Source organism: Prionailurus viverrinus, chromosome B1 (assembly GCF_022837055.1).
Source record: "Prionailurus viverrinus isolate Anna chromosome B1, UM_Priviv_1.0, whole genome shotgun sequence".
Classification (NCBI taxonomy): domain Eukaryota; kingdom Metazoa; phylum Chordata; class Mammalia; order Carnivora; family Felidae; genus Prionailurus; species Prionailurus viverrinus.
This window is the reverse complement of record NC_062564.1, coordinates 15,393,017-15,417,537: the sequence shown is the minus strand read 5'-3', so window position 1 is coordinate 15,417,537 and position 24,521 is coordinate 15,393,017. Positions and strand designations below refer to the sequence as shown.

Below are 24,521 nucleotides of genomic sequence, written 5' to 3'. Positions count from 1 at the left end.
AGGACTCAGAGCAGATAAAGGACTTTATTTATTCATTTAATAAATATTCGTGAGACATTCACTATGTGTCAGACACTGTGCTAGGCTCCGTGAGTTCAACTGGGAACAGGAAGACAACTTCCTTTACCTTCTTGAGAAATTGCTTGTAGTTGGTGAGCTGATAATAACACAACGAAAAGATAAATAACAGTGATTGCCTTTTGGGGTTAGTTCTATGGAAGGTGATAATAATACTTAACTGTATATCTGATAGGGTTGCTTTGGGGAACAGATGAGATACTGTGTATGAAAGAAGGTTGTATAAGTTACAGCAGTCTACAAATGTGTGAGGCATTAACTTTCAGAATTCCGTCATTATTATTAATGTGAAAAAGCCAGGAAATCAAGATTGTGGATTAAATACTGGCATTCTCCTACAGAATTTTCAGCAAAAAGGGATTTACTTCTCCTGAGAGTATAATATGGGTAATGGCAAGGAATTAAACACAGAATCGCTATTTTATGTAAAGCATCAAAGAATTTAACACTGAAATATAATGTCAGTGAATTTTTTCCTGTCAGAAGAGAAGTTAGATGGTATCCATGGAGACCAAATGATATGGAAATAACAGTGATTGGACTGATGTCTTTCTCTCTCCCCCCAACCTTTCTCCCCGCCTCGCGCCCCCCCCCCCCCCCGCCCCCGCCCCCACATATGTTATAAATCTTCTCAGGCTCAGTATGCTTTGGTCTGAATTTTCTTCACCATTGCTTCACACTCTTTAAAAATTCATTATTTTTATTACAGGTATGCCCGTAGCTAATTTTAGCATTTTGCTGTAACACCTTTAATGGGAGCTGGTTAACTTTCATTTATTGAATGCTTACTGCGTACCCAACACTATGTATGGGAAAATAAATAAAATAGACAGTATATATATGTAAAAGTATATAAAGTAGGGGCACCTGGGTGGCTCAACTGGTTAAGCATCCAAGGTCATGATGTCACGGTTTGTGGATTCGAGCCCTGCACTGGGCTCTGTGCTGACAGCTCAGAGCCTGGAGCCTGCTTCATATTATGTGTCTCCCTCTCTCTCTGTTTCTCCCTCTTCTGCCCCCCCTCAAAAATAAATATTAAAAAAATTTTAAGGTATATAAAATAATATATAAAAATAATATAACTGCTAAGAAGTGTTAGTTACTATTATATATATTATTATACTATATATTTTATATAATAATATATAATAAAATCATATATTATAAAATAAAATATATAATAAAATATATAATAAAAATATATAATACAATTTTACTATAATAAAATCAGTTCTTTTCATCTGTATGGGATACCATATTCTTCTCACATAGGGTTGGAGGTCAGGGCTTTCTGCCCGTTTGCCCCCTATGTGCCCTACTTTTGTCCTGAGTGAGATCAATATTTGGTGGACAATGTCTGTCCAAGGTAGGGTTGAGGGTTGGCCCTCAAGGGGGTGGCTGGTAGGAATGAAAGTGAGGAAGTTTGGATAAATCTTGACTTTTTTTTTAAAGATTGATAAATTATCCATAGGTTCCAGATTTAAACCTGAAGCCAATATTTTATATAAAATACCTAGGGAAAAACCCAAGCAAGAAATCCAGCCCTCAGGCACCAAGCTCTATATGCTCTATAATTTCTATATAATTTCTATTATAATTTCTATAATATAATGAATAAGATAATACAGTTTTCACTGGAGAGGACTCCGCGAGGCCCCTTGGGCTGCACCTTCGAGCATCCTTTTTAAATGATTTTCTCCCTCTCTCTATGAAGTAAATTGTGTTTCCTTAGGAAGACTTGGATTTCTGTTTTTATTATTCAGAATTGTAGAAGACTTCTGGTGAGAACTCCTGACTGACTTGGGAGAAATAGCATCCAGTCTGGTTGATCTCATTTCGGCCCGAAGTAGAGAACCTTGACGTTTTAGACCCCAGACAGCCTTTTTAAAGACAAACTCCTGGCCCCTTAGGTTTTCTGAGTTCTGAAACTAGCACAGAACCTCTGCTGGTGTTCGGCATTGATAAACAAAACTTGAGTCCAGCAAAAATGTCCCCGCTGCCTCCTGCCCTATGCAGGCCTCATTGTCCCCATTTTTACGAGAAACACGGCTTGTGCAATTCTTTCTGAGGAGGGATTCTGAGCATGTTTATCTCAAGGGCAAGGCTGATGTAGTTCAACGAGATATCTTCGTCTGGGATTTTGTGTGATGAAGTTCTGGCCAGTTTTCATTAAAGCAATATTTTTTGAGAGTTAACTACTTGCTGTATAATCTTCATAAATAATTTCTTTTCAGGCGTACTTAGCAATCTGTTGCTACGCTTGCACACTCAGTGTGATGGAAGGAAAGATGAGCTTCCAATTTAATTTGAGCTAATAAATGTCAGGTTTGTGCACGATCTAAAGAAATGTTTTATAGATAGAATACACTGTCCTGGCCCCATACTCTTAGAATCCTGCTGACTTTCCCATTTCATGAGATTGACATTTTTGAGTGAGAAGGGACTGCATACAGATGGCTTTTTTTTTTTTCCAGCAATATCTAACGTGTTATTTTTGAAGAGAGCTTTTTTTTTTTTTTCGTCCTTACCCTAGAATTACTGAACAGGGTGAGGAAAATTAACACTGGGGAGGACAGTGTCCCAACACCTGGGGAGGGTGCCAGTGGGGGCACGGATGGATGGGATGGGAGTGGGAGGGAATTGGAAGGTGATGGTTTTGGGGGGGGGCGGTGAGGGGATGAAAAAAGAGAATAGGTGTTGGGTGGAATCGTGCCTCCTGAATTCTCGTGTGGGGGAGAGAGAGAGAGAGAGAGAGAGAAGAAGAAGGAATCAGGCAGGTGGATTTTCTGTCTGTCTACACATATCACTGAAGGGGTTTTGGGGTGGCAGGGAGCAAGTTGGTAGTTCATGGATACTGACTCAAGGGTAAGTTGAAGTACTGGAGGACCGTCCACATCCGACTTTGAGATGAAGGCTTTTTATCCTGGGGAAGGTAAAGTCTGATGGGAGAACCGCTAGGGCATCAGGCGACTTCAGGCAAGCGTACAAGAGGTTGTGGACAGTTACCACTTGGGCGTGGTTGAAGCCACCTTGGAGGTCGTAGTGCTGGAGCCAGAGCACTTGGAGGCATTGATACCCCCACTCGAGACCTCAGACTCCATCGAAAATTGCCTTTGGAGGCAACCATGGACCCCCGAGAGGAAGATACATGGTGATAAAAATTTTTAGACGTGTTGTAATAGCTCTCTTAGCCCCATGCTGGTCTTCCTCGCTGCTGTTTTATTCTTGTCGGGTTGTAGGAGGTCATCGGGGATCAGGAAATCAGAACGGGCTACTTCGGTGTTTCCCAAAGGAATAACTGACCCATGTTAAGCCTGAGCTATGCGTGCCGAAGCTGGGTCCGGCAGGTCACTGATTTGGAAACTAAGCACTCTGTATTGCAGTTGGGATTGGACATGGCAAGGAAGTTTCTGGAATTCTATCTGGTGTTACATGCTTGAAGCTTTAAAGATGTTAAACTCTCTGTTCCAGTAATGCCACTTCTAGGAACCTAGTCACGTGGAGAAACCAGAAATGGGACAAAGATTTATGTACAAGCATGTTTATTGAATTAGCTTTTGTCATAGTGAGAATTTGGAAACAACCTAAATACCCAACAATGGGAATACATGTAAGTGAATTATGGCACATCCAGACAGTACAGATAGCTTGGAAAATTCATGGTTTTTGCATTTAATGATGGAAAAATGCTTGTGAGGAATGTTGAGTGGAGAAAAAGAGATACTGAATGGTGACCCTAATTCCATTTAAAAAATGTGTGTGTGTATTTGTATATACATCATTAAAGCAAAAAACTAGAAGAAAATATTTTGATGGTGGGATTGAGGGTGTTTGGCTTTTTTCCCCACTTGAAACACTTGTGTTAACAGCACCATTGGCTTCTATAACCAGAAAAATATTCTCGAGACGACTCTGTAGTGTCCCCTCTGACGTCATCTCTGATAAATGTAAGATCAGGACACGACTGAGGGGGATGTTGTATGTGGACTTGGCCATTCTTGAGCTCTTTCTGCCTTGACGTTTGGAACCAGGCTCTAGAATCTGGGCTCTCCCAGCCAGGGCTGAGAGATGCCCTTGTCTGGATTCAGCTCTTGTTACTTGAAGTCACTGAGATTGGCAGCTCCTCGGTGAGGGTGGGGCCCGCTGTTTTGTCAAAAACCAGGGAGGGTCAGAGATGTTATCCCACTTCGCAGATATGTCTTTTCTGTATGTGAATGCTGCAGAAACAAGACAGTGGGGTAGAAGAATTCTTTATACATCTCTATGGCCAGGACAACAGCCAGAATGATGTTGCAGTGATAATCACCCATACCCAGAGCCTCTGGTGATGCTGGGAAAACAGGTGGAACGTGGGTGTGGGCTACACTCTGTAGATGACATCAGAGCAACCATCCGTCTCCTCAGCCAAGGGAAAAACAGACGGGGCGGGGACCCAACAACAACCACCTTTGCTCCTTTGAGAGGGAATGGAAAGGATTCAGGGTTCTAATCCTAACCTTTTGGAATGTAAGGTTTTTTTTTCTAGAGGTGTTCTAAGATCTGGGTTTCATTCCTTTTGAAATGTCCTGGCACCCTGGGAACTTAACCCAGGGACCTAGTCTAGGCTGTATCCCTTTGGCCCTCTTGAGCAGATAAGGGGTAAATTGTCCTATTGGAGCAGAGCAATTCATTTAGACAAATGGCTACAGATCCAATTTTCATGGCATGTGAAAAATAAAGTGTTTCTAGGGGAAGTGGATGCAAACATTCCCTATCTTGGAGGGCACTTTTGGGGATGAGCTCTGGGTGTCGTATGTAAGAGGTGAATCACCGGGTTCTGCTCCTGAAGCAAAGACCACACGGTATATTAACTAACCTGAAAAAAAAAAACAAAACCAAAAACATCCCCTATCTTTATATCCCATACATTCTCTATCTTTATATTGCATACATTCCTGTGTCCTGGGTGGCTAAAGTGTCTCACAGAAGCACTGAAGAATCCCGGGAAGTTTTATTTCCTCACACAACACCCTTTATTGGAGAACGACTTTTGCTATGACTCAGAGTGTGACTGAAGACTTTTCACAACGGCAGAATCCTCCAAATCCCTAATTTGTGTCTGAGAAAAAACTTAGTTCCGATCCCTTTGTAGCTACTGGAGATATTTTTGGATTGTTACAAATTTTGAACTGTTAACGGGTGCAACCATTACCACTTCAGAGGCAGAATACCAAAGCATAGCTTGAAAAAGAGAAAAGTATTGATTAGGACAACACTGTCCAATACAAATAACACATGAGCCACGTGCGTAATTTTTCATTTTCTAGTAGCCATGTCAGGAAAGTAAAAAGAAAGCGGTGAAACTAACTTCCGTAATATTTTATTTAGGTTAGGATGTCCAAAGTATTACCATTTCAACATGGGGTTCATATGAAATTATTAATGAGGTCATTTGGTTTGTTGTTTTTGTTTTTGTTTTTTTTGCATACTGAATCTTCAAGATTCAGCGTGTCTTTCACAAACCTGTGTGGCACATCCGAATTTAGCCTGGTCACGTTTCAAGAGTGCAGTAGCCACGCGTGGCTGTCACGTTAGGTGGTGCAGGATTAGGAAATGAAGCAAGGTGTGAAGGGGGAAGTATGGGGAAAAGTTGTAATCCAAGGACTAAACCTAAGAAGACTGAGGGAGAGCAGATTCGAGTGGTCCTTTTGGTGATTCAGTCATTTGGTGATGACTGCTTGCACCTCCCTGCCTCCCCCCCCCCACCCCCCCCCCACCCCGATCTCTTCAGCCTAAGGTAGTAAAATGCTCCAAATTTCTTTAGAGGTCACCTGCCATATGTACCATTCCATGGCGATCAGTCACAAACACCTTGAATCTTTTCTAGCCTCTGGAACTGTTAAGAAAATAGTTGATTCCTTGGGTTTTTCCACTTATAACACCTACATGGCAAATTATTTGTGAGCTAGGGATCGTATTATATTTCTTTGCATTCCCCACCAGTACTTGATACGCAGTAAGAACTAGATAAATATTTGTTGGTTTGATTTTCAGCCCTGAAGCAAAGGTTAGCTCACAAGGCTGAATTCCAGTTTGGAATGGGCGACATAGATCTGTCTACTTTGTGCTCAAAACCAAATGGCATATGTATTGAGCACATAAACGTTGAGATTTGTCACTTTGCATTAGGATTTGTCACTTTGTATTAGGTGTTCAACATTTTGAAGGTGAAAAACTGTGGTTTTTTTTCTTCCTTTGTACCCAGGACTTGACAAAAATCTTACCAGTCCCTTTCTTCTTTTTAAAAAATGTTTATTTATTTATTTGAAAAGAGGGCGTGCGTGCACGTGCACTAGCAGGGGAGGGGCAGAGAGAGGGAGAGAGAATCCCAAGCAGGCTTCCTGCTTTAAGCGTGGAGCCGGACACGGGCCCCAATCCCATGAATGATGAGATCACGACCCGAGTTGAAATCAAGAGTCGGACGCTTAACCGACTGAGCCACCCAGGCGCCCTGTCCCTTTCTTTGACATTGAAGTTCTGATGAGTATACTGACAGCTTTCTGTACATGTCAATAAGCTACGCTCACTGATAAACTGGAGATGCGTATTTGGGAGCTGCTACTTTCTTGGTGGGTTAGTCATTGACGATAACTTTATTATTAACAGACACTTAGCCATAATGTATATGCGGTGAAATTCTTTTAAAATCAAGTACAGTATTTTACAGTTGCCTTCATTTGTTCCCTTTGACTATCATTGTTGGTTTGAAGCAACAGACTTCTCCACAGAGCCAAGGCAATTTATTTTTACTGAAGCCTACCAAAGAACTGCTTAGGTAGCTTTTCTCCGCGAGATTAAATACGACCTTCACTGAATCATGTTAGCAGGGCCAGCAGCTAGAAAAATAAAGACTAAACCAAACCTTCAGCAAAGAAATTCCCAGCTGCTCAGTGGGTCCGAGCTTTTCTGATTGCTTTCTTCCAATGAAAACACTGTAGATTAGTTTTAAGTGAATTCTAGTAGGTTTGGGGATTTGCAACTGACAGAAGAACAGGAAAGTATAATCTCACTTTAAAATAGTAATCCTGAAGGTAAATCTTTATGGACTCTTTTTGGGGAATGTTGGGATTTTGTTCATATGGGAAAACTTAACTCAATGTGCATTGTTTAGCTGACCTGGAAAGTTAAGCTCCTCAGGATAGAATGGAGACAGAGAAGTCAGAAGGGAAGCTGTTGCCCCGGAAGGACACGGTGGACTTGTGGGGTGTCCTGGGTGTTCCCAGGGACCAACACCGACAGCATTGCCCTCCTTTCTTTCTTCCATTATAGGGTAGAAGTAGAAATGGGGCTCCTGCAAAGGAGGCCCCTGTAGGGAATGTAGATGAACTGCTATTTCCACTTTTGGGTGTGAGTTGTGAATAATTGGTCATACTGGTGATTCGAGGAGTCCGGATGAATTTTAAATAGTGCAGGAGAGGATTTGCCTCTCTTACAGGTGCTTTTCATACATTAGGTCTTAAAAACGTTTTTTTTTTTTTAAATTTTTTTTAACGTTTATTTATTTTTGAAAAGAGAGAGACAGAGCATGAGCAGGGGAGGAGAGAGAAAGAGGGAGACACAGAATCTGAAACAGGCTCCAGGCTCTGAGCTGTCAGCACAGAGCCCGACGTGGGGCTCGAACTCACAGAACGTGAGATTGTGACCTGAGCCAAAGTCGGACGCCCAACCGACTGAGCCACCCAGGCGCCAACCCCCCCCCCCCCCCCCCCCCCCCCGCCTTTTTAAAAAATTTCTTTAAAGTCAGGTTGCAGTTTGGGTTGAGATGAGCCATTCCACCGGAGCAATGGACTATTTTGATCATTGAGTGACGTGTTTCACAGCTATTGACTCAGTGCTAACTCTGTGGAGAGGGAGGTGCAAAAAGGTAAAAAAGTAATGAGCTTGGATTTGAGGTAGCTAGGCAGAGGATATCGCCATGAGGATATAGCTGTAAGGATATAGCTAATTTTAACAGCTAGATAAAACACAGTCAAGCAGTCAGGCGTCTAAGACCCCAGTTCTGGAAGGTGCTCTTGGACATGTGTCTTGGACCTTCGAGAGTCCTCCATGGGCCATGTGGCGTCGGCTCAGATTGTAGGGGAAGCAACAGTGCTAATATGACAAAATTTTGGCCGGGCGTATCCATTTTATTTTCTATTTTTTTCCTTTTTTTTTTTTTTAATTTTTTTTTTTTTTTAACATTTATTTATTTTTGAGACAGAGAGAGACAGAGCCTGAACGGGGGAGGGGCAGAGAGAGAGGGAGACACAGAATCGGAAACAGGCTCCAGGCTCTGAGCCATCAGCCCAGAGCCCGACGCGGGGCTCGAACTCACGCGAGATCACTCGAGATCTCGCGAGATCATGAACTCACGGACCGCGAGATCGTGACCTGAGCTGAAGTCGGACGCTCAACCGACTGAGCCACCCAGGCGCCCCCATTTTATTTTCTAAAAGACAGATTCTTCTATCCTAGGCATAGAACAACATGCTGCTTTGTGGTTACTGTCGTTTTTCCACGGTTCTTTCACATTTCGTTTGGCGTGTAGAATTCAACTGTTGTCTGGTGTCTTTTGTCATTCAGGAAAACCATGTAAGTCCTGATAGCTATCTCCGCCGTCTACTTCCTTTTCCCTCAAGGTAGACCCCGTAGCCAGCAGTGCTGCTAATAAATTTTACTGCTGTGCTCTCGCCCCGGAGGTCGGTGCTGGGAGAATCTAGCCCTTTCTTTGTACGTCCAGGAGGGCTTTGTCCTCACTTGGTTTGAGGTATCCTCGCCATGAAGGGGAAGTTGGCCCTTACCAAAATTTGAAAAACCTCATTTTGCCTCTCTTGCTCTCTCATTCTTTGGGTGTGTGCATGTGTGTGTGTGCACACAAGGACACACATGCGTGGACGTGCGCATGTGGCCAGTCAATACTTCAACTTGCCTGGAATCAAAGAGTAACTGTCATGCATGATGGGACCAAAGGCAATAGTGGAGTAAGCAGTGAATTCACAAATGCCTGCCTTCTTATTTCTTTTTATTGTGGTAAAAGTTATGTAACATGAAATTTACCGTTACAAACATCTTTAAGCATATAATCCAGTGGCGTTAAGTGTGTTTACAGTGTTCGCAGGTGTCCCCACTGTCCACCCAAGGACTTACTAATACCTCCAACAGAAACTCTGTGCCTATTTTTGTTTTTATTTTTTTTAATGTTTACTTAATTTTGAGAGAGACAGAGCAGGGGCAGGGGAGGGGCAGAGAGAGGGAGACACAGAATCTGAAGCAGGCTCCAGGCTGTGAGCTATTAGCACAGAGCCTGATGCTGGGCTCGAACTCACGAATCGCGAGATCATGACCTGAGCTGAAGTCAGATGGTTAACTGACTGAGCCATCCAGGCGCCCGGAAACTCTGTACTGAGTGAACAAGAACCCCGCTGCCCTCAGCCCCTGGCAACAACCATCGTACTTTCTGTCTATGAATTTGATCACTCTAGCTACCTCATATACGTGGAATCGTACAATATTTGTCCTTTGTGACTGTTTTTTTTTTCCCACTTAGAGTGCTTTCCAGGTTCATCTGTGTTGTAGCATGTGCCAGAACTTCATACCTTTTTAAGACTAATAGTCCCACATTTTGTTTTTCCGTCCATCTGTTGATGGTTGCCTGGATTGTTATTATTACCATTTAGCTGCAGTAATCATTCCTGTAAAAAGTATCAGGCCTGGTTCCTGTTTTCCATTCTTTCAATGCAGTGGATCATCTGGTAATTCCAGGTTTCAAAATTTTGACAAACCACCCAACTTGTCCACAGTGGCAATTCCATTTTACGCCCTTTTAGTAATCCATGAAGGTTCCAGTTTCTCCACATCCTGGCCAACATTTGTTATTTTCTGTTTTTCTTTCTTTCTTTCTTTCTTTCTTTCTTTCTTTCTTTCTTTCTTTTCTTTCTTTCTTTCTCTTTCTTTCTTTCTTTCTTTCTTTCTTTCTTTCTTTCTATAGCCCTCCTGATGGATGTGAAACAGTATCTCCTTGGGCTTCTGATTTGCATTTCCCTGCTAGGTGGTGGTGTTGAGCATCTTTTCATGTGCTTCGTTATTTGTAGATTTCCTTTGGAGAAATGTCTGCTTAAATCCTTTGCCCATTTTTGAATCAGTTATTCGGTTTTTTTGTTGCTGAGTTGTAGGATTATGTCATTCTTTTTGTGGGTTCCCAAATGACATGCTAGATGGTCTTCAAAACTAATAATGATTCCCCCGTCTTCATAGTGTGAGTAGCATACGGCACAAAATCATTTTAAAAATTTTGTCATGATGGCGTGCCTCAGTGGCTCTGTTGGGTTAAGCGTCTGACTTCAGCTTAGGTCATGATCTCGCAGTTCCTGAGTTCGAGCCCCGCGTCAGGCTCTGTGCTGACAGCTCAGAGCCTGGAGCCTGCTTCGGATTCTGTGTCTCCCTCTCTCTCTGCCCCTCCCCTGCCTGCTCTCTGTCTCTCTCTCAAAAATAAATCAACATTAAAAGGAAGTTAAAAAATTTTTTTGCGATGTTGTAAAAGCAACATTGTTGATAAAGCACCTATTGAGGAATTAAATTATGTTGTAGGAAGTAAATTTGGGTGGATTGGTAAATAGGGAATCAGATAAAAGTACTTAATCTCATAGAATACTAGAATTGGAAGTTTCCTTAGAGATTATAGTCTGCTCCATCGGTTTTTTAGCTGGAGAAATCAAGTGACCTGCCCAGGATCTGGTGGCCAGATGAAGTACTTGGTATGTTTTGTTGGACTCTGTAGTAAAGAATTAACTTTTTTTGTGTGCTGTACTTTGAATTCTAAAATTTCTGGTTAGAGGAAGCACAGCAGTGCCTGAATGTGGTAGTGAATTAATTGTAGTGGCTGCTCACAGGTTCATCACCATTGTGGTATGAGGATAAAAGTGAGTGAAAGTAGCCTGTCATGATCTGGCCGTTTGTGGGTTCGAGCCCCGCATCGGGCTGTGCGCGGACAGCCTGGAGCCTGCTTGGGATCCTCTGTCTCCCCCTCTCTCTGGCCCTCTCCCACTTGCTCTCTGTTTCTCTCTCTCCAAATAAGTAAGTAAACATTAAAATAAAAAGCGAGTAAAAGCAGCCTTAGAATAGCATTTGGAGCATGAGCATTTAAATATAATACATCCAATAATGGTTTAATACTACTACTTGTGTGGATGAAGACAAATTTATTGCTGTAATAACAGATCTGTAAAGTAAAATGAACGCATTTGTGTATTTGTTGTGAATTATCGACCAAATGAGGAACCATTTATTTGTTCTTACGAGAGCTACAGTGGATGAGGAAATTCAGTGAAATACCACAACTGTACAATAGCAAATTTATTGTTGGGTTGCTTTTATGTTGTGCTCAGATTTTTCATCTCACCTGATCCTTCTGCAGAGTTGGTTTTCATTAAATCATACGACCTGGCAAGATAACATATGGATCATAACTAAGAGCGAATTGTAAAATAATTGGGAAGAAGATACATAATGTCTCTGACGTAACGCAGAGGGGGGAGACTTATATTCCCTCTGGTGTGGGACCCAGGCTTTAAAAAAAAGTCCTCAAAATTAGCCTCAAGTACTAGGAAAACAAATATGATAATGACGAAATCAAGTTGAAGACCCCTTTCTGCAAGCACGTATTTTAAAGGAAACTCTCAGGAGATTTAATTCCTTCGGGAGACATTTTTGAACTGGGCTGCGGAGATGTAAAATTGACAATTTCATGTTCTCAAAGAGCTTATCATTTACTTAGAGAGACAGGCGTGTAGATAGCCATCTGTAGTAACAGAAAGAATGAAATGTGTGCTTCATAAAAGCACAGAAAGTCCAAGGCGCTGTGTCTTTGACCAGCGAAACGGGGTGTGCTTTACTCCCTACTTCCCACCTGCCAGAAAGACGATGGCCGATGGCGGTGTTGACTGGTGTCCAAAGGGCGAGCGGGGCATCTTTGGTTGACAGAAGAGGAAGAGCAAAGGTGAGATGGGTTGAAAAGTCCTTCCATTCTTGGCACATGGGGCGTGGTCTGATGTGGTGGGGTTAGATGGATCCCGGGAGTGACAGGGACAGTCTGGGTGGCCACAGCTACCTCAAGTTCTGTGCTCCCGTGTTTCCCAGTAGAGAAAGGCTTTGTTTTGAGGACAGAGCAAGTTTTTTTGGGGGGGGGGGGTGGAAGGTGATTGAGAAAGGATTGGGAACATTTTCCCCTTACGTTTTGGAAAATGGTAGGTAATTACTGTGGCCCGGGGGTGGCAGGACCGAGAGCCTGTCGCTTTTGAGAGGAGATGTAAGGGGGCATGCATTGATCGTTCCTACGCACCGTGGGCCTTGCAGAAGGGGCCAGATTGTGTTTTTTTTTTTTTTAATTTTTTTTTTTTATTTTTGGGACAGAGAGAGACAGAGCATGAACGGGGGAGGGGCAGAGAGAGAGGGAGACACAGAATCGGAAACAGGCTCCAGGCTCTGAGCCATCAGCCCAGAGCCTGACGCGGGGCTCGAACTCACAGACCGCGAGATCGTGACCTGGCTGAAGTCGGACGCTTAACCGACTGCTCCACCCAGGCGCCCCCAGATTGTGTTTTTGATGATAACCAGGTCTGTCTTTGGGGTGCTTTGATACGTTTCTAAGAGGAAGTAGTGCACAGGTATGAAAATATTTTTTTGTACTCTCTTTTGTTTGTTTTGGTTTGGTTTAAATTTTTTTTTTTTTAACATTTATTTATTTTTGAGACAGAGAGAGACAGAGCATGAACGGGGGGAGGGCCAGAGGGAGAGGGAGACACAGAATCTGAAGCAGGCTCCAGGCTCTGAGCTGTCAGCACAGAGCCTGATGCGGGGCTGGAACTCACGGACCGTGAGATCGTGACCTGAGCGAAGTCGGACGCTTAACCGACTGCGCCACCCAGGCGCCCCTATTTTGGTTTGGTTTATAAAGAGAGAGAAGGGATTATGCACAGGTCCACAGTAGACCGTTGTCCTTAATATGGATGAGAGACCCAAGTTGGAGCACCGAGAGACTGGATGGTGAGGTGCCCCGAAACCATGCATGAGCACAGCGGAAGTTTTCAGGACGGGCGTCCTGTTGGCTCACATGTGATGGGGATCCCGCTCTCCCCTGGGTGGTGAGACTGGCTTGTGGCTTAGGAGGCTCCTCCCTGTCCAGGTGTGAGGTATGCTCGTTCACGGTCTCTGAGTTACGCCCATGGAAGGCCATGGAAGGGCTGGTGCATGGATTGTTAGGGTCAAGCCCAAACTATGGGCACTTGGGAAGCCCAGAGGAAACTGGTGGTCTTGGCTGCACCTCGCTGAGGCCCCTTCCCATCTGCATTCCCTCCGCACGGCTGAAGCCAAAATGGCACCACCATCGGGTGTGGAGGCCACGTCAGCTTGGTTGACTGGCTGCACTGATAGCATGATGGAGATTTGCTGGGCTCTCCGCTTCATTGGAGGGATAAGGTTTGAAGATCTTATTCAAAGGCCTTAGATTTTTCTGGGTTATATTACAGATATCACATCCTGCATCTGTTATTCATGGCTGCCTTCTCGACTCTGATGATAAACTTTGGAGTACCGTCATGGGTTCCTCAGGGCTCAGCAAAATGACTCGCGTACACCCAGCACTCGATAAATATTGGTTGAATTAAATTGTAATGATTGACCTAGTTCTCCATTTGTTATCTCCCATCCACCCACGGGCCCGTGTAGTACCTTAGAGCTAGCAGGGCTCGTGTGCTGTGTTGCCTAGTAAAGAACAGGACGGGACAGCAGGTGGAAAGCACATCAGCCATGTTCACGTGTGCCCAGGGGTGTAGGGGGTGTTTCCCCTCATCGGTCAACAGGGACCCTTGTTAAGGTGCACGAACAAATGGCTCTCTGTTAATTAGCCAGTCTTGGACGGGCTTTCTGGCTGTGTCTCTCCCGCTTCCACCCTTTCCCTTTGGCACAGCCTCTCCCTGTTACCGGTTCAGTCCTGCCACGTACACTTCCTCCCTCTTGCCTCTGTTGTTATTCTTCCTCTTGTCTGGAATGTTCTTCCTTTCTTTTCACCTGAGGATCTCTGATCTCTCCAAGCCCAGTTCAGATGGCCCCTCTTCTTTGAAGTCTCCCAGAGTTAGCTCTTCTGGGTTTTTCCCAGTAAAACACCCCCGGAATGCCCTCCACAAAAAAGTCACCTTTATAAAACTCAGGGGCACATTCTTGTGAAGCTAATGAGATGGCGTTGAGGGTGGGGGAGTCTGTTGCAGAGAGCGAACCAGGAGCCGGTGGTGTTGAATGCTGCTGTTGAGTTGTCATGGGATGGAAGACATCCTGAAGTGCCCCGTCGAAAGTTCCACCGTCATCAGTTTGTTTCCCTAGAGTCACCTTCAGGACAAGATGCCTCATTTTGGAGTTGGTTGCTTATGTGCCTGAGCCCATCACTGCTGTGTCAACTCTGAGGATGCAGATCATGCCCTCATCACCTTTGTCTCACCCCCGTCCAAGCTGGTCATTGTGCTTGGCACATAGGGCTTTTTAGAGTACCTGGCTCGGTAAGATTTTTATTTTTAATGTTTATTTATTTATTTTTTTGAAGAGAGAGAGAGAGAGACAGAGCAGGGAGGGGCAGAGAGAGAGGGAGACAGAGAACCCCAAGCAGGGTTCCCACTGTCAGCACAGAGCCCGATGCAGGGCTTGAACCCACGAACCGTGAGATAATCACCTGAGCTGGATCCAAGAGTCAGCCGCTTACCTGGCTGAGCCACCCAGGTGCCCCTAAATGTTATTTACTTTTTGAGAGAGAGGGACAGTGATAGCGGGGAAGGGACAGAGAGAGACAGGGAGACGAGAGGATCTGCAGTGGGCTTTGCATTGACAGAAGAGAGTCCGATGTGGGGCTTAAACTCATGACCTGAGCTGAAGTCGGACGCTCAACTGACTGAGCCACCCAGGTGCCCCAATAAAATTATTTTATTAAAAAATTTTTTTTTACATTTCTTTATTTTTGAGAGACAGCGTGAGACAAAGTGAGAGTGGGGGAGAGTTAGAGAGAGGGAGACACAACCTGAAGCAGGCTCTGAGCCGTCAGCACAGAGCCCGATGCGGGGCTCGAACCCATAGACCGTGAGATCATGACCTGAGCCGAAGTCGGACGCTCAACCGGCTGAGCCACCCAGGCGCCCCAGGATTTTTTAAATGAAAAGTCGAGTAAATATATTTCAAAAGTTTGTTAACATACTGAGCTCGATTTATCTGGAAAATGTCACGAACGTAGCAAAATTATTCTTCTTTATGTTGCATGCTTTTCGCAATCAGTTTCCCCCTACTTACTTACCACTTATTCATAGTAAGTTTTTTTCATCACATCACATAGTTCATATTATCTGCTTTTTCCTCCCCAGCCCCTGCCAACCGTGGGTTCTCCAGGAGGGATTTTTCCACTTTCTTATCACTGGTTTGCAACCTTCTCGAGAGCTTCCCTGATATAATCTGGAATTGGCCCCTGAACTCAGAGGGCAGAGACAGATGAGGGAGGAGGTAGGTGGCAGTTTTAATAAGCAAAGGGCACTTCCTGTGAGGCTTGTCTTGGCTGCAGCAAGATGATTAGATCCCTGCACCTGCCCGCCAGACTTTCGAAGTTTACATAGAGGCCTTAACTGGGTTCAGTCAGTATACCATGCAGGTGTGCTCAACATGACATCACCATCTCAAGGCTGTGTCCTTGGAGGAGCTTCTGGGAGCAGGAAAGGCAAGCAGAAGCCACATTCCAAGGACAGAGGAGGGGGCGAGGAGCCTCCTATCGGTGAGGTCCCGCTCACAGGTCAGCTGGCGGTCCCGTCTTTTCCATGACCTTCCCCAACACCGATCAATAAATAATTACTAATTACTGCATATCGTTATTTGCAAGGCACTGTGCTTGATACCTGTGAAGGTTTAAAGATGAATAAGATGAGATTCCTGCTCACAAGGACTTTATACAGGGATAGGCCTGTTTTCAAGTTCGTGAAGCTGTGAGCTTTGGGAGGAAGCGGTGGGATATGAAGCCTGAAAGGTAGGACAGGCTGAGTTATGGCCCAGATTTTATTCCGTGGGCCTCATGGAGCCGCTGAAGGATTTTGTGCCGGGGGAGACAATGGTTCGGAAGATTAATCTGGCCGCCACTGTGCACGGTGGGGACCGTGCTAGTATCGCGGAAGATGGACCCTGGGTACCCCCCCGCTCCACTCTACTGGATGGAGGCCTGGCTCCACGTTTGAAATTTTGCGGGGGGACGTCTTAGAGGAGGCCAAAGCAGTCATCCCGTCTTCCTCCTCATCTAGCTCTTGCTCAGAGATGTCGCCACGTCGCCTTTAAGATCTCTATTTATAGATGAGGAACCCGAGATCTGGAAAAGTTAACAGGTTGTGAGTGGTGAGGTTCGGATCCACATGTGCTCGGCACCAAACTTAAGCTGTGGAGCCCATCCTGCTTCAGCAAGGAGAGGGAAGGCAACCAGTATGGCAACCAGGAGAGGCGTTGGCAGGAGGAGGGAATGGTGACCACACAGTGGGCACCAGATTCAGCTTCCGGTTCGATCCGGAACTTGTCCAGGAAGTGTTGTTTAGAAATATTTGAAGACCGTTCTGCAGCTGGTGGGGACATACTCGTTCTTGGCTCAGGGGTATTTCTGTACTTAGACTGGGTAGCAGTTTTGGCTCGACGCTAATGGAATTCATTGGCGATCAGGATAACTTATGGATGGAAGCAAACTCATGAATGCTCCAGTGCCGGAGTTGGTTATGGGTTGGGTCTCCAGCTGATTTGAACATAAAGAGCTGAATTGAATGGCTCTGTAATAATGATAATAATAGTAGATCGTCATCATCATCCTCATAGTAATACCTTTGTTGAGAGCTTACTGGCTGAGGGGACAACTCAAAGAAGATCTTCAAAGGAAAAGTGGCAGCGGGAAGGAGACTGTCCAGGCACAGCCTCAGGCACAGCCTGTGGATGTAGACCGAGGGAGGGAAGTATTTATTCTCAGCCAGGGGGAAAGATAGACAGTGCCCTTCAAAGTCAGCCGTTTTCAGAGCAAATCATTTCCAGGCAACTGTTTTTGGGGAAGGCGTTGATTTTCATCACAGTCTGCCAGTAATGGATTTGAAATCAGATGGCAGCAAACAGTTGTGTCGTTTTATGCAGATAGGTTTTCTTAGAAGGTTCCAGTAGGCTGGTCCTTCTGAAAATCCCTGTTAACTTGCCTTTTCAGAGCTAAGCACCGAAAGCACGAAAGCACGGCCCTCTCTTCCTTCCTCCCGCCCCTTTCCCTTTGTCTTTGCTGTATCCACATGCGTCAAAACACACCCATTGTTGGTCTGCTGAGTGAAGAGGACTTGAGTGGTAACAGCCATTCAGGGAGGGGCGCCTGGGTGGCTCTGTCAGGTTGAGCATGTGACTCTTTATGTTGGCTTGGGTCATGATTCCAGAGTCCTGGGATTCTGTCCTTCGAGTCCGGGCTCTGTGTGTCACCAGCACAGAGCCCGCTTGGGATTCTCTCTCTCTCTCCCCTCTCTCTGCCCCTCCCCTCCCCTCCCCTCCCCTCCCCCTCAAAATAAATAAATAAACTTAAAAAAAAAAAAAAAAGAAAAAACAATTCAAGGAATTCAGGTCCTGCCTGACTCCCTGCCCTGCTCCTTCTCCCCGAGCTAGTGTGTGTGTCTCATTTACCCACTTTGTTGTTCACACTTTCCTCACGTGCACTGTCTTATTAAATGTCTTTCCTACATTCCTGGCGTCCCTTGAGGACTACGCGATGCCTTTTTCGGGCTGGCCTAAATGGGTGGCTTCACGACCACCAACGTATCCACGGAAAGAGAGGCAGTCTTAAGCGAACTCTTAAGTCCCGAAAGGAGACACTGTGCCTTTCCGAGTGCTTCTCCTGTTCTGCAAAGGCAGTGCTCAGAGGACATGCTGATTAAGGGAAAATTAGGGTCGCTTGTTTTCCTGTTTTCCATATGGAAAGAAGGTTTGAACATGCAGTACGAGCCGGAGTCCATATGCTTTGAAATCTGTCCATGATTCTCGCTTTGCTGAATTGCAGAATCGGATGCCATCTAGGTACTGGCGTCCGGGCCCAAACACGACCAGTAGTCACAGCGTGATTTCTGCCCTTTTAGGTCCGTATCACCTTCTATGAATTCTTCTGGAAAATACTCAAAAAAGGTGATGGATTTAAAACTGTTCTTAGATTTTCATAATTCAGATGTATCTGGGAAATAATTTATCTACACACAGCCTTTTTTTTTTTACAAGAAAGAATATTATCTTTGTATTTGCAACAGATTTCATGTTTATTACAGGTTTTTTTTTTTTTTTTAAGACTACACGTCTCACACATGATTGCTTAAATTGCTTGGGAAACATTCCTAGAAGCGACGTGGCTGGTCAAAGGATGCCACTTAAAATTTTTGATACCTATAGCCAAGCTGCTGTCTGGAAATTTTATACCTTTTTATACCATAACCCATGTGAGCTATAAAGAGTTATTCTAGATGTTTTACGTGTTTCCTCACCTACTCCTTGCAAAGGAGAGAACAGATAGGGTCAGCTACCTGTCCGTCATGCAGCTATTGAATGATTGAGCTAGGATTTGGAACCCAGCATCTCAGCCAGACTCCACATTGCACACTGTTGCCTTTTGTGCTCTGTTACTTCCACAGCAGCCGGTGTGAGAAAATTAACAACGTGATGCTGTGATGAGCCCCTTCCTTCGATGAATCCCTAGGTATGGATATAATCTCTTGAACCCTCGTTCTTGATGCATTAGAAAGGATAGGTGCAGAATGATTTCCCTGAACCAAAACCTTTGGTCTGTACATTCTTTTTATTTTTTAAATTTACTTATTTATTTTGAGAGAAAGCAAGCATGGTAGGGATGAGAGAGGGAGAGAGAGGGAGAGAGAGAGGAGAGAGGGAATCCCAAGTAGGCTCCGCACTGTCAGCGCAGAGCCCGGTGCGGGGCTCGAACTCGCCAACTCTGAGGTCATGACCTGAGCCAAAACCAAGAGTTGGACGCTTAACCGACTGAGCCACCCAGGCGCCTAATGGTCTGTACGTTCCTAAGGAAACTGTATAGTTCAGTGGCCACTTTCCTCAGTTCTCCCCTGCCTCATTCTGCAGGCTAGAAAAGGCTGGAGGCGGGATTAAACCTCCTGCCCTTGTAACCTCATTGTCCCCTTGCCTCCTGCCATCATGAGGTAGCCAACATCACCAGAGGGACGGGGTCGGATGGAGGTGAAGGTTTTACAAAGTTCGGTCTAGGGACTCCAGGTTTAAAACCCATGTTTATCTTTGCTGGCGGACCTGGTGGGATAGATCACACCCCCTCCCCCCAAAGTGTTGTCATCATTGCAGCCCTGGGGTCATACAGGGTCAGAAGACTTCCTCATTTAGAAAAAGCCCCAGACAGCTCACTTATCTTGTTCCATCCTTGCTTGTGGGTGATTTGTATTCTTCATTGTACCTCCCTCAGAGCAAAGAGCAAATGAAACAGAAAGTGTTGGGAAATGCGACAACTGTGGCTGTGTGCTTCCTTTCTGATCTGCAGCCCCCCCGGGTGACTTTAACGCTCACGTTCCCGAAATGTTCCTGACTTGTGGAAGCAGCTGTCAGAACCAGCGCCGTATCCAAGTGAAGCTTGGACACCAGCTTTCTAGCATTTGTGTCTGAGGGCCCAAAGGGCACGCATAGATGAGCACTGTCCACTCAAGGTTGAAGCCTACTTGTGGACACTCAGTTCTCATGATAATGGAGCTGTGATGGGGAATCAGCTCGGGCCAGGGCGAAGCCATAGCTGCTTCTTCCTCAAATGGTAATGATTAGAGTGCCTACCTCATAGGGTTACTGTGAGAGTTAATGAGATCATGTGTATAAAGCATAGACTTTAATAGCAGGTGCATCACGGGTGCTCTATGGATATCCCTACCACCATCGTGATCTGAAAAATCAGAAGAGCGGTTTTTTTGGAGGCCAAAAAAATGCCTCCAAAAATGCATATGTTTATACACAATTCAAGTCAGTGAATGTAAACACTGATATAAGTGCTTTGGCCCTTATGGGGGGAAGGTCTCTGGGAGGTCTTCACCTTGGCCGTTGTTAGCCTTAGTGTGTTTGCTTTCTTCACATGTGCCCACGGATCTCTGAACTGAATTTCTGCCCACGTTCCACAGACGCCGAGCAACCCAGTGTGTATTGTACTTCTCACATTGCAATGATATCTGTGCTTTCATTCAAAGTGGTTTTAAGTGATTTTTAAAAATGGTGCAGGTAAACTTTCCAGACAATTCTTTGAGTCAGTTTGCATTTGTGCCACTGTAGGTATTTAGTCCTTGTGTTTCCCAAGATGGTGGCCACAGAGCAGTAGGGCTTCTGTGAAATGGGAGAATGGTTCGTGTACCCACTCATACTCCACTCAAAACAAATAAATAAATAAAAACAAAATAAATAAACTTGCTCTAACTTGGTACTCATAAAATTATTTTTGGTAATAAATTTAATTTTGGAAATGAAATGTTTAAAATGCTATAGGAGAAGGAACAATGTCATTACTATTGTCATTGTAAAGGAACCCTAGGGAGGATGTTTGAAAGAAATTTTAAAAAAAAAATTTTTTTTTTAACGTTTTATTTATTTTTGAGACAGAGAGAGACAGAGCATGAACGGGGGAGGGGCAGAGAGAGAGGAAGACACAGAATCGGAAGCAGGCTCCAGGCTCCGAGCCATCAGCCCAGAGCCCGACGTGGGGCTCGAACTCACGGACCGCGGGATTGTGACCTGAGCTGAAGTCGGACGCTTAACCGACTGAGCCACCCAGGTGCCCGAAAGAAATTTTTAAAAAATGTTTATTTATTTATTTTGAGAGAGAGAGAGAGAGAGAGAGAGAGAGAGCGAGCAAGTGTGGGACAGGTAGAGAAGGGGGAGACAGAGAATCTGAAGCTCCTCACTGTCAGCACAGAGCCTGACTCGGGGCCTGAACTCTGGAACCGTGAGATCAGGATCTGAGCTGACGTCAGATGCTGAACCAGCTGAGCCACCCAGGCACCCCTGAGAGAAATTTGAATCTCTATTTAAGGCTTTTCTTATTTTATAAATAAATATTTTATACATTAGATCGGAAAAGGAGAAACATACCCATATTGCTAGGTAGATGTAGCATAAAGGCAATAATCGTTTTTAAGTGGTTACTTAAGATTTCAAATGTTCTAAAAATATCCTACTTTCATGCAAAGGAAGTTTGCATTAAACTTTTCGATTTCGGGACAAAAATATGCTATTATTCACTAATTTAAGTAGAGTGTGTGCCAGATTAATTTGTAACGTAAGTACAATTTAAGGAAGAAGATGCTGATTTCCTTGTGTGACGTGGGAACGCTAATATATTCCAAGGATAGAAATAACTTGAAATTAATTACAGAGCCCGCATCCCTTATTTGCAATCCCCAAAAACCCTGAAAACGGAAAGTTTTTGTCATGACTCATTTGGCAGGATGGTCTGCCCTGAATTGGCACAGAGCTATTCGTAGCTTTCACTAATCCCAATCAGTGTGAATGTTCACGTTTTACTGCAGAATATTACTGTGTGGATTAAGGGGTTCTCTAGATATTGCTGGGGGTGTTCTTGTTCTATACGGTATATGTACCATGTTTCTGATATCCCCATACTGCTGAGTTCTGAAACCTATCTGGTCTAAGGATTTTGAATAAAAGAGCAGCTATCTCCTATAAGCGGAACAGCCCCACATCCTGGTTTTCCTAGGGGCAGTTCCTCTTTACATCTGATTAGAGGCAAGGTATGACTATTTATAAGGCCCCATTCACACTTCGAAGCGTTCCATTTTGGGGGCACCTGGGCAGCTCAGTGGGTTAAGCGTCCCACTCCTGGTTTCAGCTCAGGTCATGATCTCATGGTTTGTGAGTTCAAGCCGGGCGTCAGGCTCTGCATGGTGGGTGTGGCGCCTGCTTGGGACTTCTCCCTCTCTCTCTGCCCCTCCCTTGCTAGCGCCTTCTCTCAAAATAAATAAAACTTAAAAAAAGAAAGAAGAGAGAGAGAATTGTTCCATTTTGGACAATCCATGATTTGGTCGCCATCCTGACCGTCTGTGAGTTCTTGGTAATGAGCAGTTTGGTGCTGATGGACGTCAGTAAGTTTCCAGTGAGTTCTCCTATATACAGCTTTAAAATAAACGAGGTTCTAGGTTATATCTAGAGCACCCTAAGGTGACTTGAAACATTGTTGATAAGAAATCAAAAAGGTATTTTATTTTAAAGGTATTTATTTATTTTATTATTATTATTTTTTAAATTTCTTTTTTTAACATTTATTTATTTTTGAGACAGAGAGAGACAGAGCATGAACAGGGGAGGGGCAGAGAGAAAGGGAGACACAGAATCCGAAACAGGCTCCAGGCTCTGAGCTGTCAGCACAGAGCCCGACGCGGGGCTCGAACTCACGGACCGTGAGATCATGACCCGAGCCGAAGTCTGACGCTTAACTGACCAAGCCACCCAGGCGCCCCAAAGGTATTTATTTTAAAAAGGTCTATCTTACAGCTTTCTTAGATGCGATTCCCCACAGCCTTTATATGCATCTTTTTATGATGGCAAATCATTGTTTCCTGATCGTAATTGCTTGTGTACAGCCCTCTTTCACTAGTTCGCGAGTGCCTCTCTGTTCCCCCTTTCATCATCGCTGATGCCCAGCATCTGCAGTATATTCGTGGTTTCTTTATCGAGTCTCGGCCTTTGCCATACCCTAGGACCTGGGTACACAGTGGTGAGCGGGCAGATAGGGTCTCGGGCCTCGTGGAGATTCTCGTCAAGTCGGGCAGACAGATTCGGGGGCCTGGCCTGACCTTCAGAGACTAAGGGAGGCTTGTTGAGGAAGTGGTCTTGGAGCTAAGACAGGACGAGTGTGAGGTTACTCAGTGAAAGGGGACGGTCTTGCTCTTGAGACCGGGAAGGAGGCCCGGGGGACTGACCCGCCACTGGAGGTGCTGGGAGTAAGGACAATGGAGGGAGATGACACCAGAGCCGGGCCTGTGGAACAAGGGGCTCTGAACGGATCGTATCTGTGCTTTTACAGGGGTGTTCTGGCTGCAGGGTAGCTACCAGATTGGGGTTGGAGGGCGGGGCCGAGCTCACAGAGCTGCTTGGTCCTGACAAGGAAGGAATTGTTCCCGACCTACTGGTCGTGGCTTTCTATCCCCACAGTGTTCGAGTTACTCTCCTGGAGAATAGTAAATATGCGCTCTGCTCGGTACTCTGGGGCCAAAGTAGTTAGTGAAATGTTCCGCCAAGTTCGAGCAAGTAGAACTGAAGGTTATTCAGGCTTCCGAATTCTGCAAGATGAGGAAAAATTGCAAATGAGAAACAGGAAGCAAAACCCTTACTCATGGTGGGTGTTTCTCGAGCCAAGTGCCTGACAGACTGAGGGAGGGGGGAGGCGTCCTCACAGACGGGATGAAGCCCGGCTGGGAATGCCAGCTTTGGGGGCCACCGGGTGACAACCAAGAGCTGGCCTGAAGTGTCCTCCAGAGAACGTGGTGGTGTGGGGCCTCTGAATGCCGCGTATCTGAAGAAAGGCAGTGGGCGCTTCTGACTGCTTTCCTTGGCCGCTAACTTCACCCAACGGGTGAGGCAGTGTCTCTGGGAAACCACCCTCGTGTTTCCAAGTTGAGAGAACTGATAACTGCTGTTAAATATTAGCACAAAGATTAGGAGGCATATGTTTCATGCTGAACGCTGAGAGCCTTCTCTCACATGTGCACACTGGCCCTTGGTCGCTTCTGGTTTTCCAGACAACCTGCAATTTGAATGAGTTATGGACCATCATCCCTCGTCTTCCCCAGGAAATGAAGCTTCCAGGCTTCTCGTTAAGATCATTGTTGCCTCATTGCGTAACGTGACTGATGCATGTAGTTAATCCTGTCGTGGTGCCTGGATTGAAAAAACAAAAAACAAAAAACCACAAAAAACAAAACTGCCAGCAGTTTCATTGAAGCACCAGAGAGGGAATTTTCTAGAATTTGTTGTATTTGCAGAAAAATGTCGTGTTTGCTGCTGTTTCCCCCTCTGGACTGTAAATCACTCATGTACTTTGCTCTGGTCTTTCTGGCCGAGGCTTTTTCCTTGCAACTCATTTCAGACTTGCACTAACGTTGTGAGAACACTACAGAGAACTACTTTGCTGAACCTTTGGAGAGTAACTTACCAGCAGGACGTCCCGTCACTCCTGAATGCTTGAGTGTATCTTCCTGCAAACAAGGGTCCTCTCTAACATGGATGACCGCAGCGCCCCTGTTCGAATCAGGCCGTTACCCTTAGCACCACCTGATCCACAGACCCCATCCGGGTTGGCCAGTGATCTTAACAGTGACCCCATGGCACAGGGATCC

The 24,521-nt window shown here is 45.0% G+C and overlaps 1 protein-coding gene across 7 annotated transcripts in view; it reads left to right on the top strand.

Moving 5' to 3' along the window:
* IRF2 (interferon regulatory factor 2) overlaps positions 1-24,521 on the top strand; it is an 86,978-nt gene that overhangs the window by 3,190 nt on the left and 59,267 nt on the right. The window contains exons 2-4 of one of the 7 annotated variants that reach the window (XR_007151674.1): positions 18,789-18,853; positions 19,601-19,939; positions 22,465-22,520. The exons of 3 other annotated variants lie outside the window; for them this stretch is intronic. Coding sequence is in view for 1 of the 4 variants with exons in the window: in XM_047856787.1 (XP_047712743.1) it covers positions 8,584-8,688 (105 nt within the window). In the remaining 3 variants the exon portion in view is untranslated. Of the gene's footprint in view, positions 1-8,568; positions 8,689-18,788; positions 18,854-19,600; positions 19,940-20,769; positions 20,825-22,464; positions 22,521-22,628; positions 22,648-24,521 lie in introns of those variants that run through there. 3 more of the 7 variants (XR_007151673.1, XM_047856787.1, XM_047856793.1) reach the window with 3 other exon arrangements.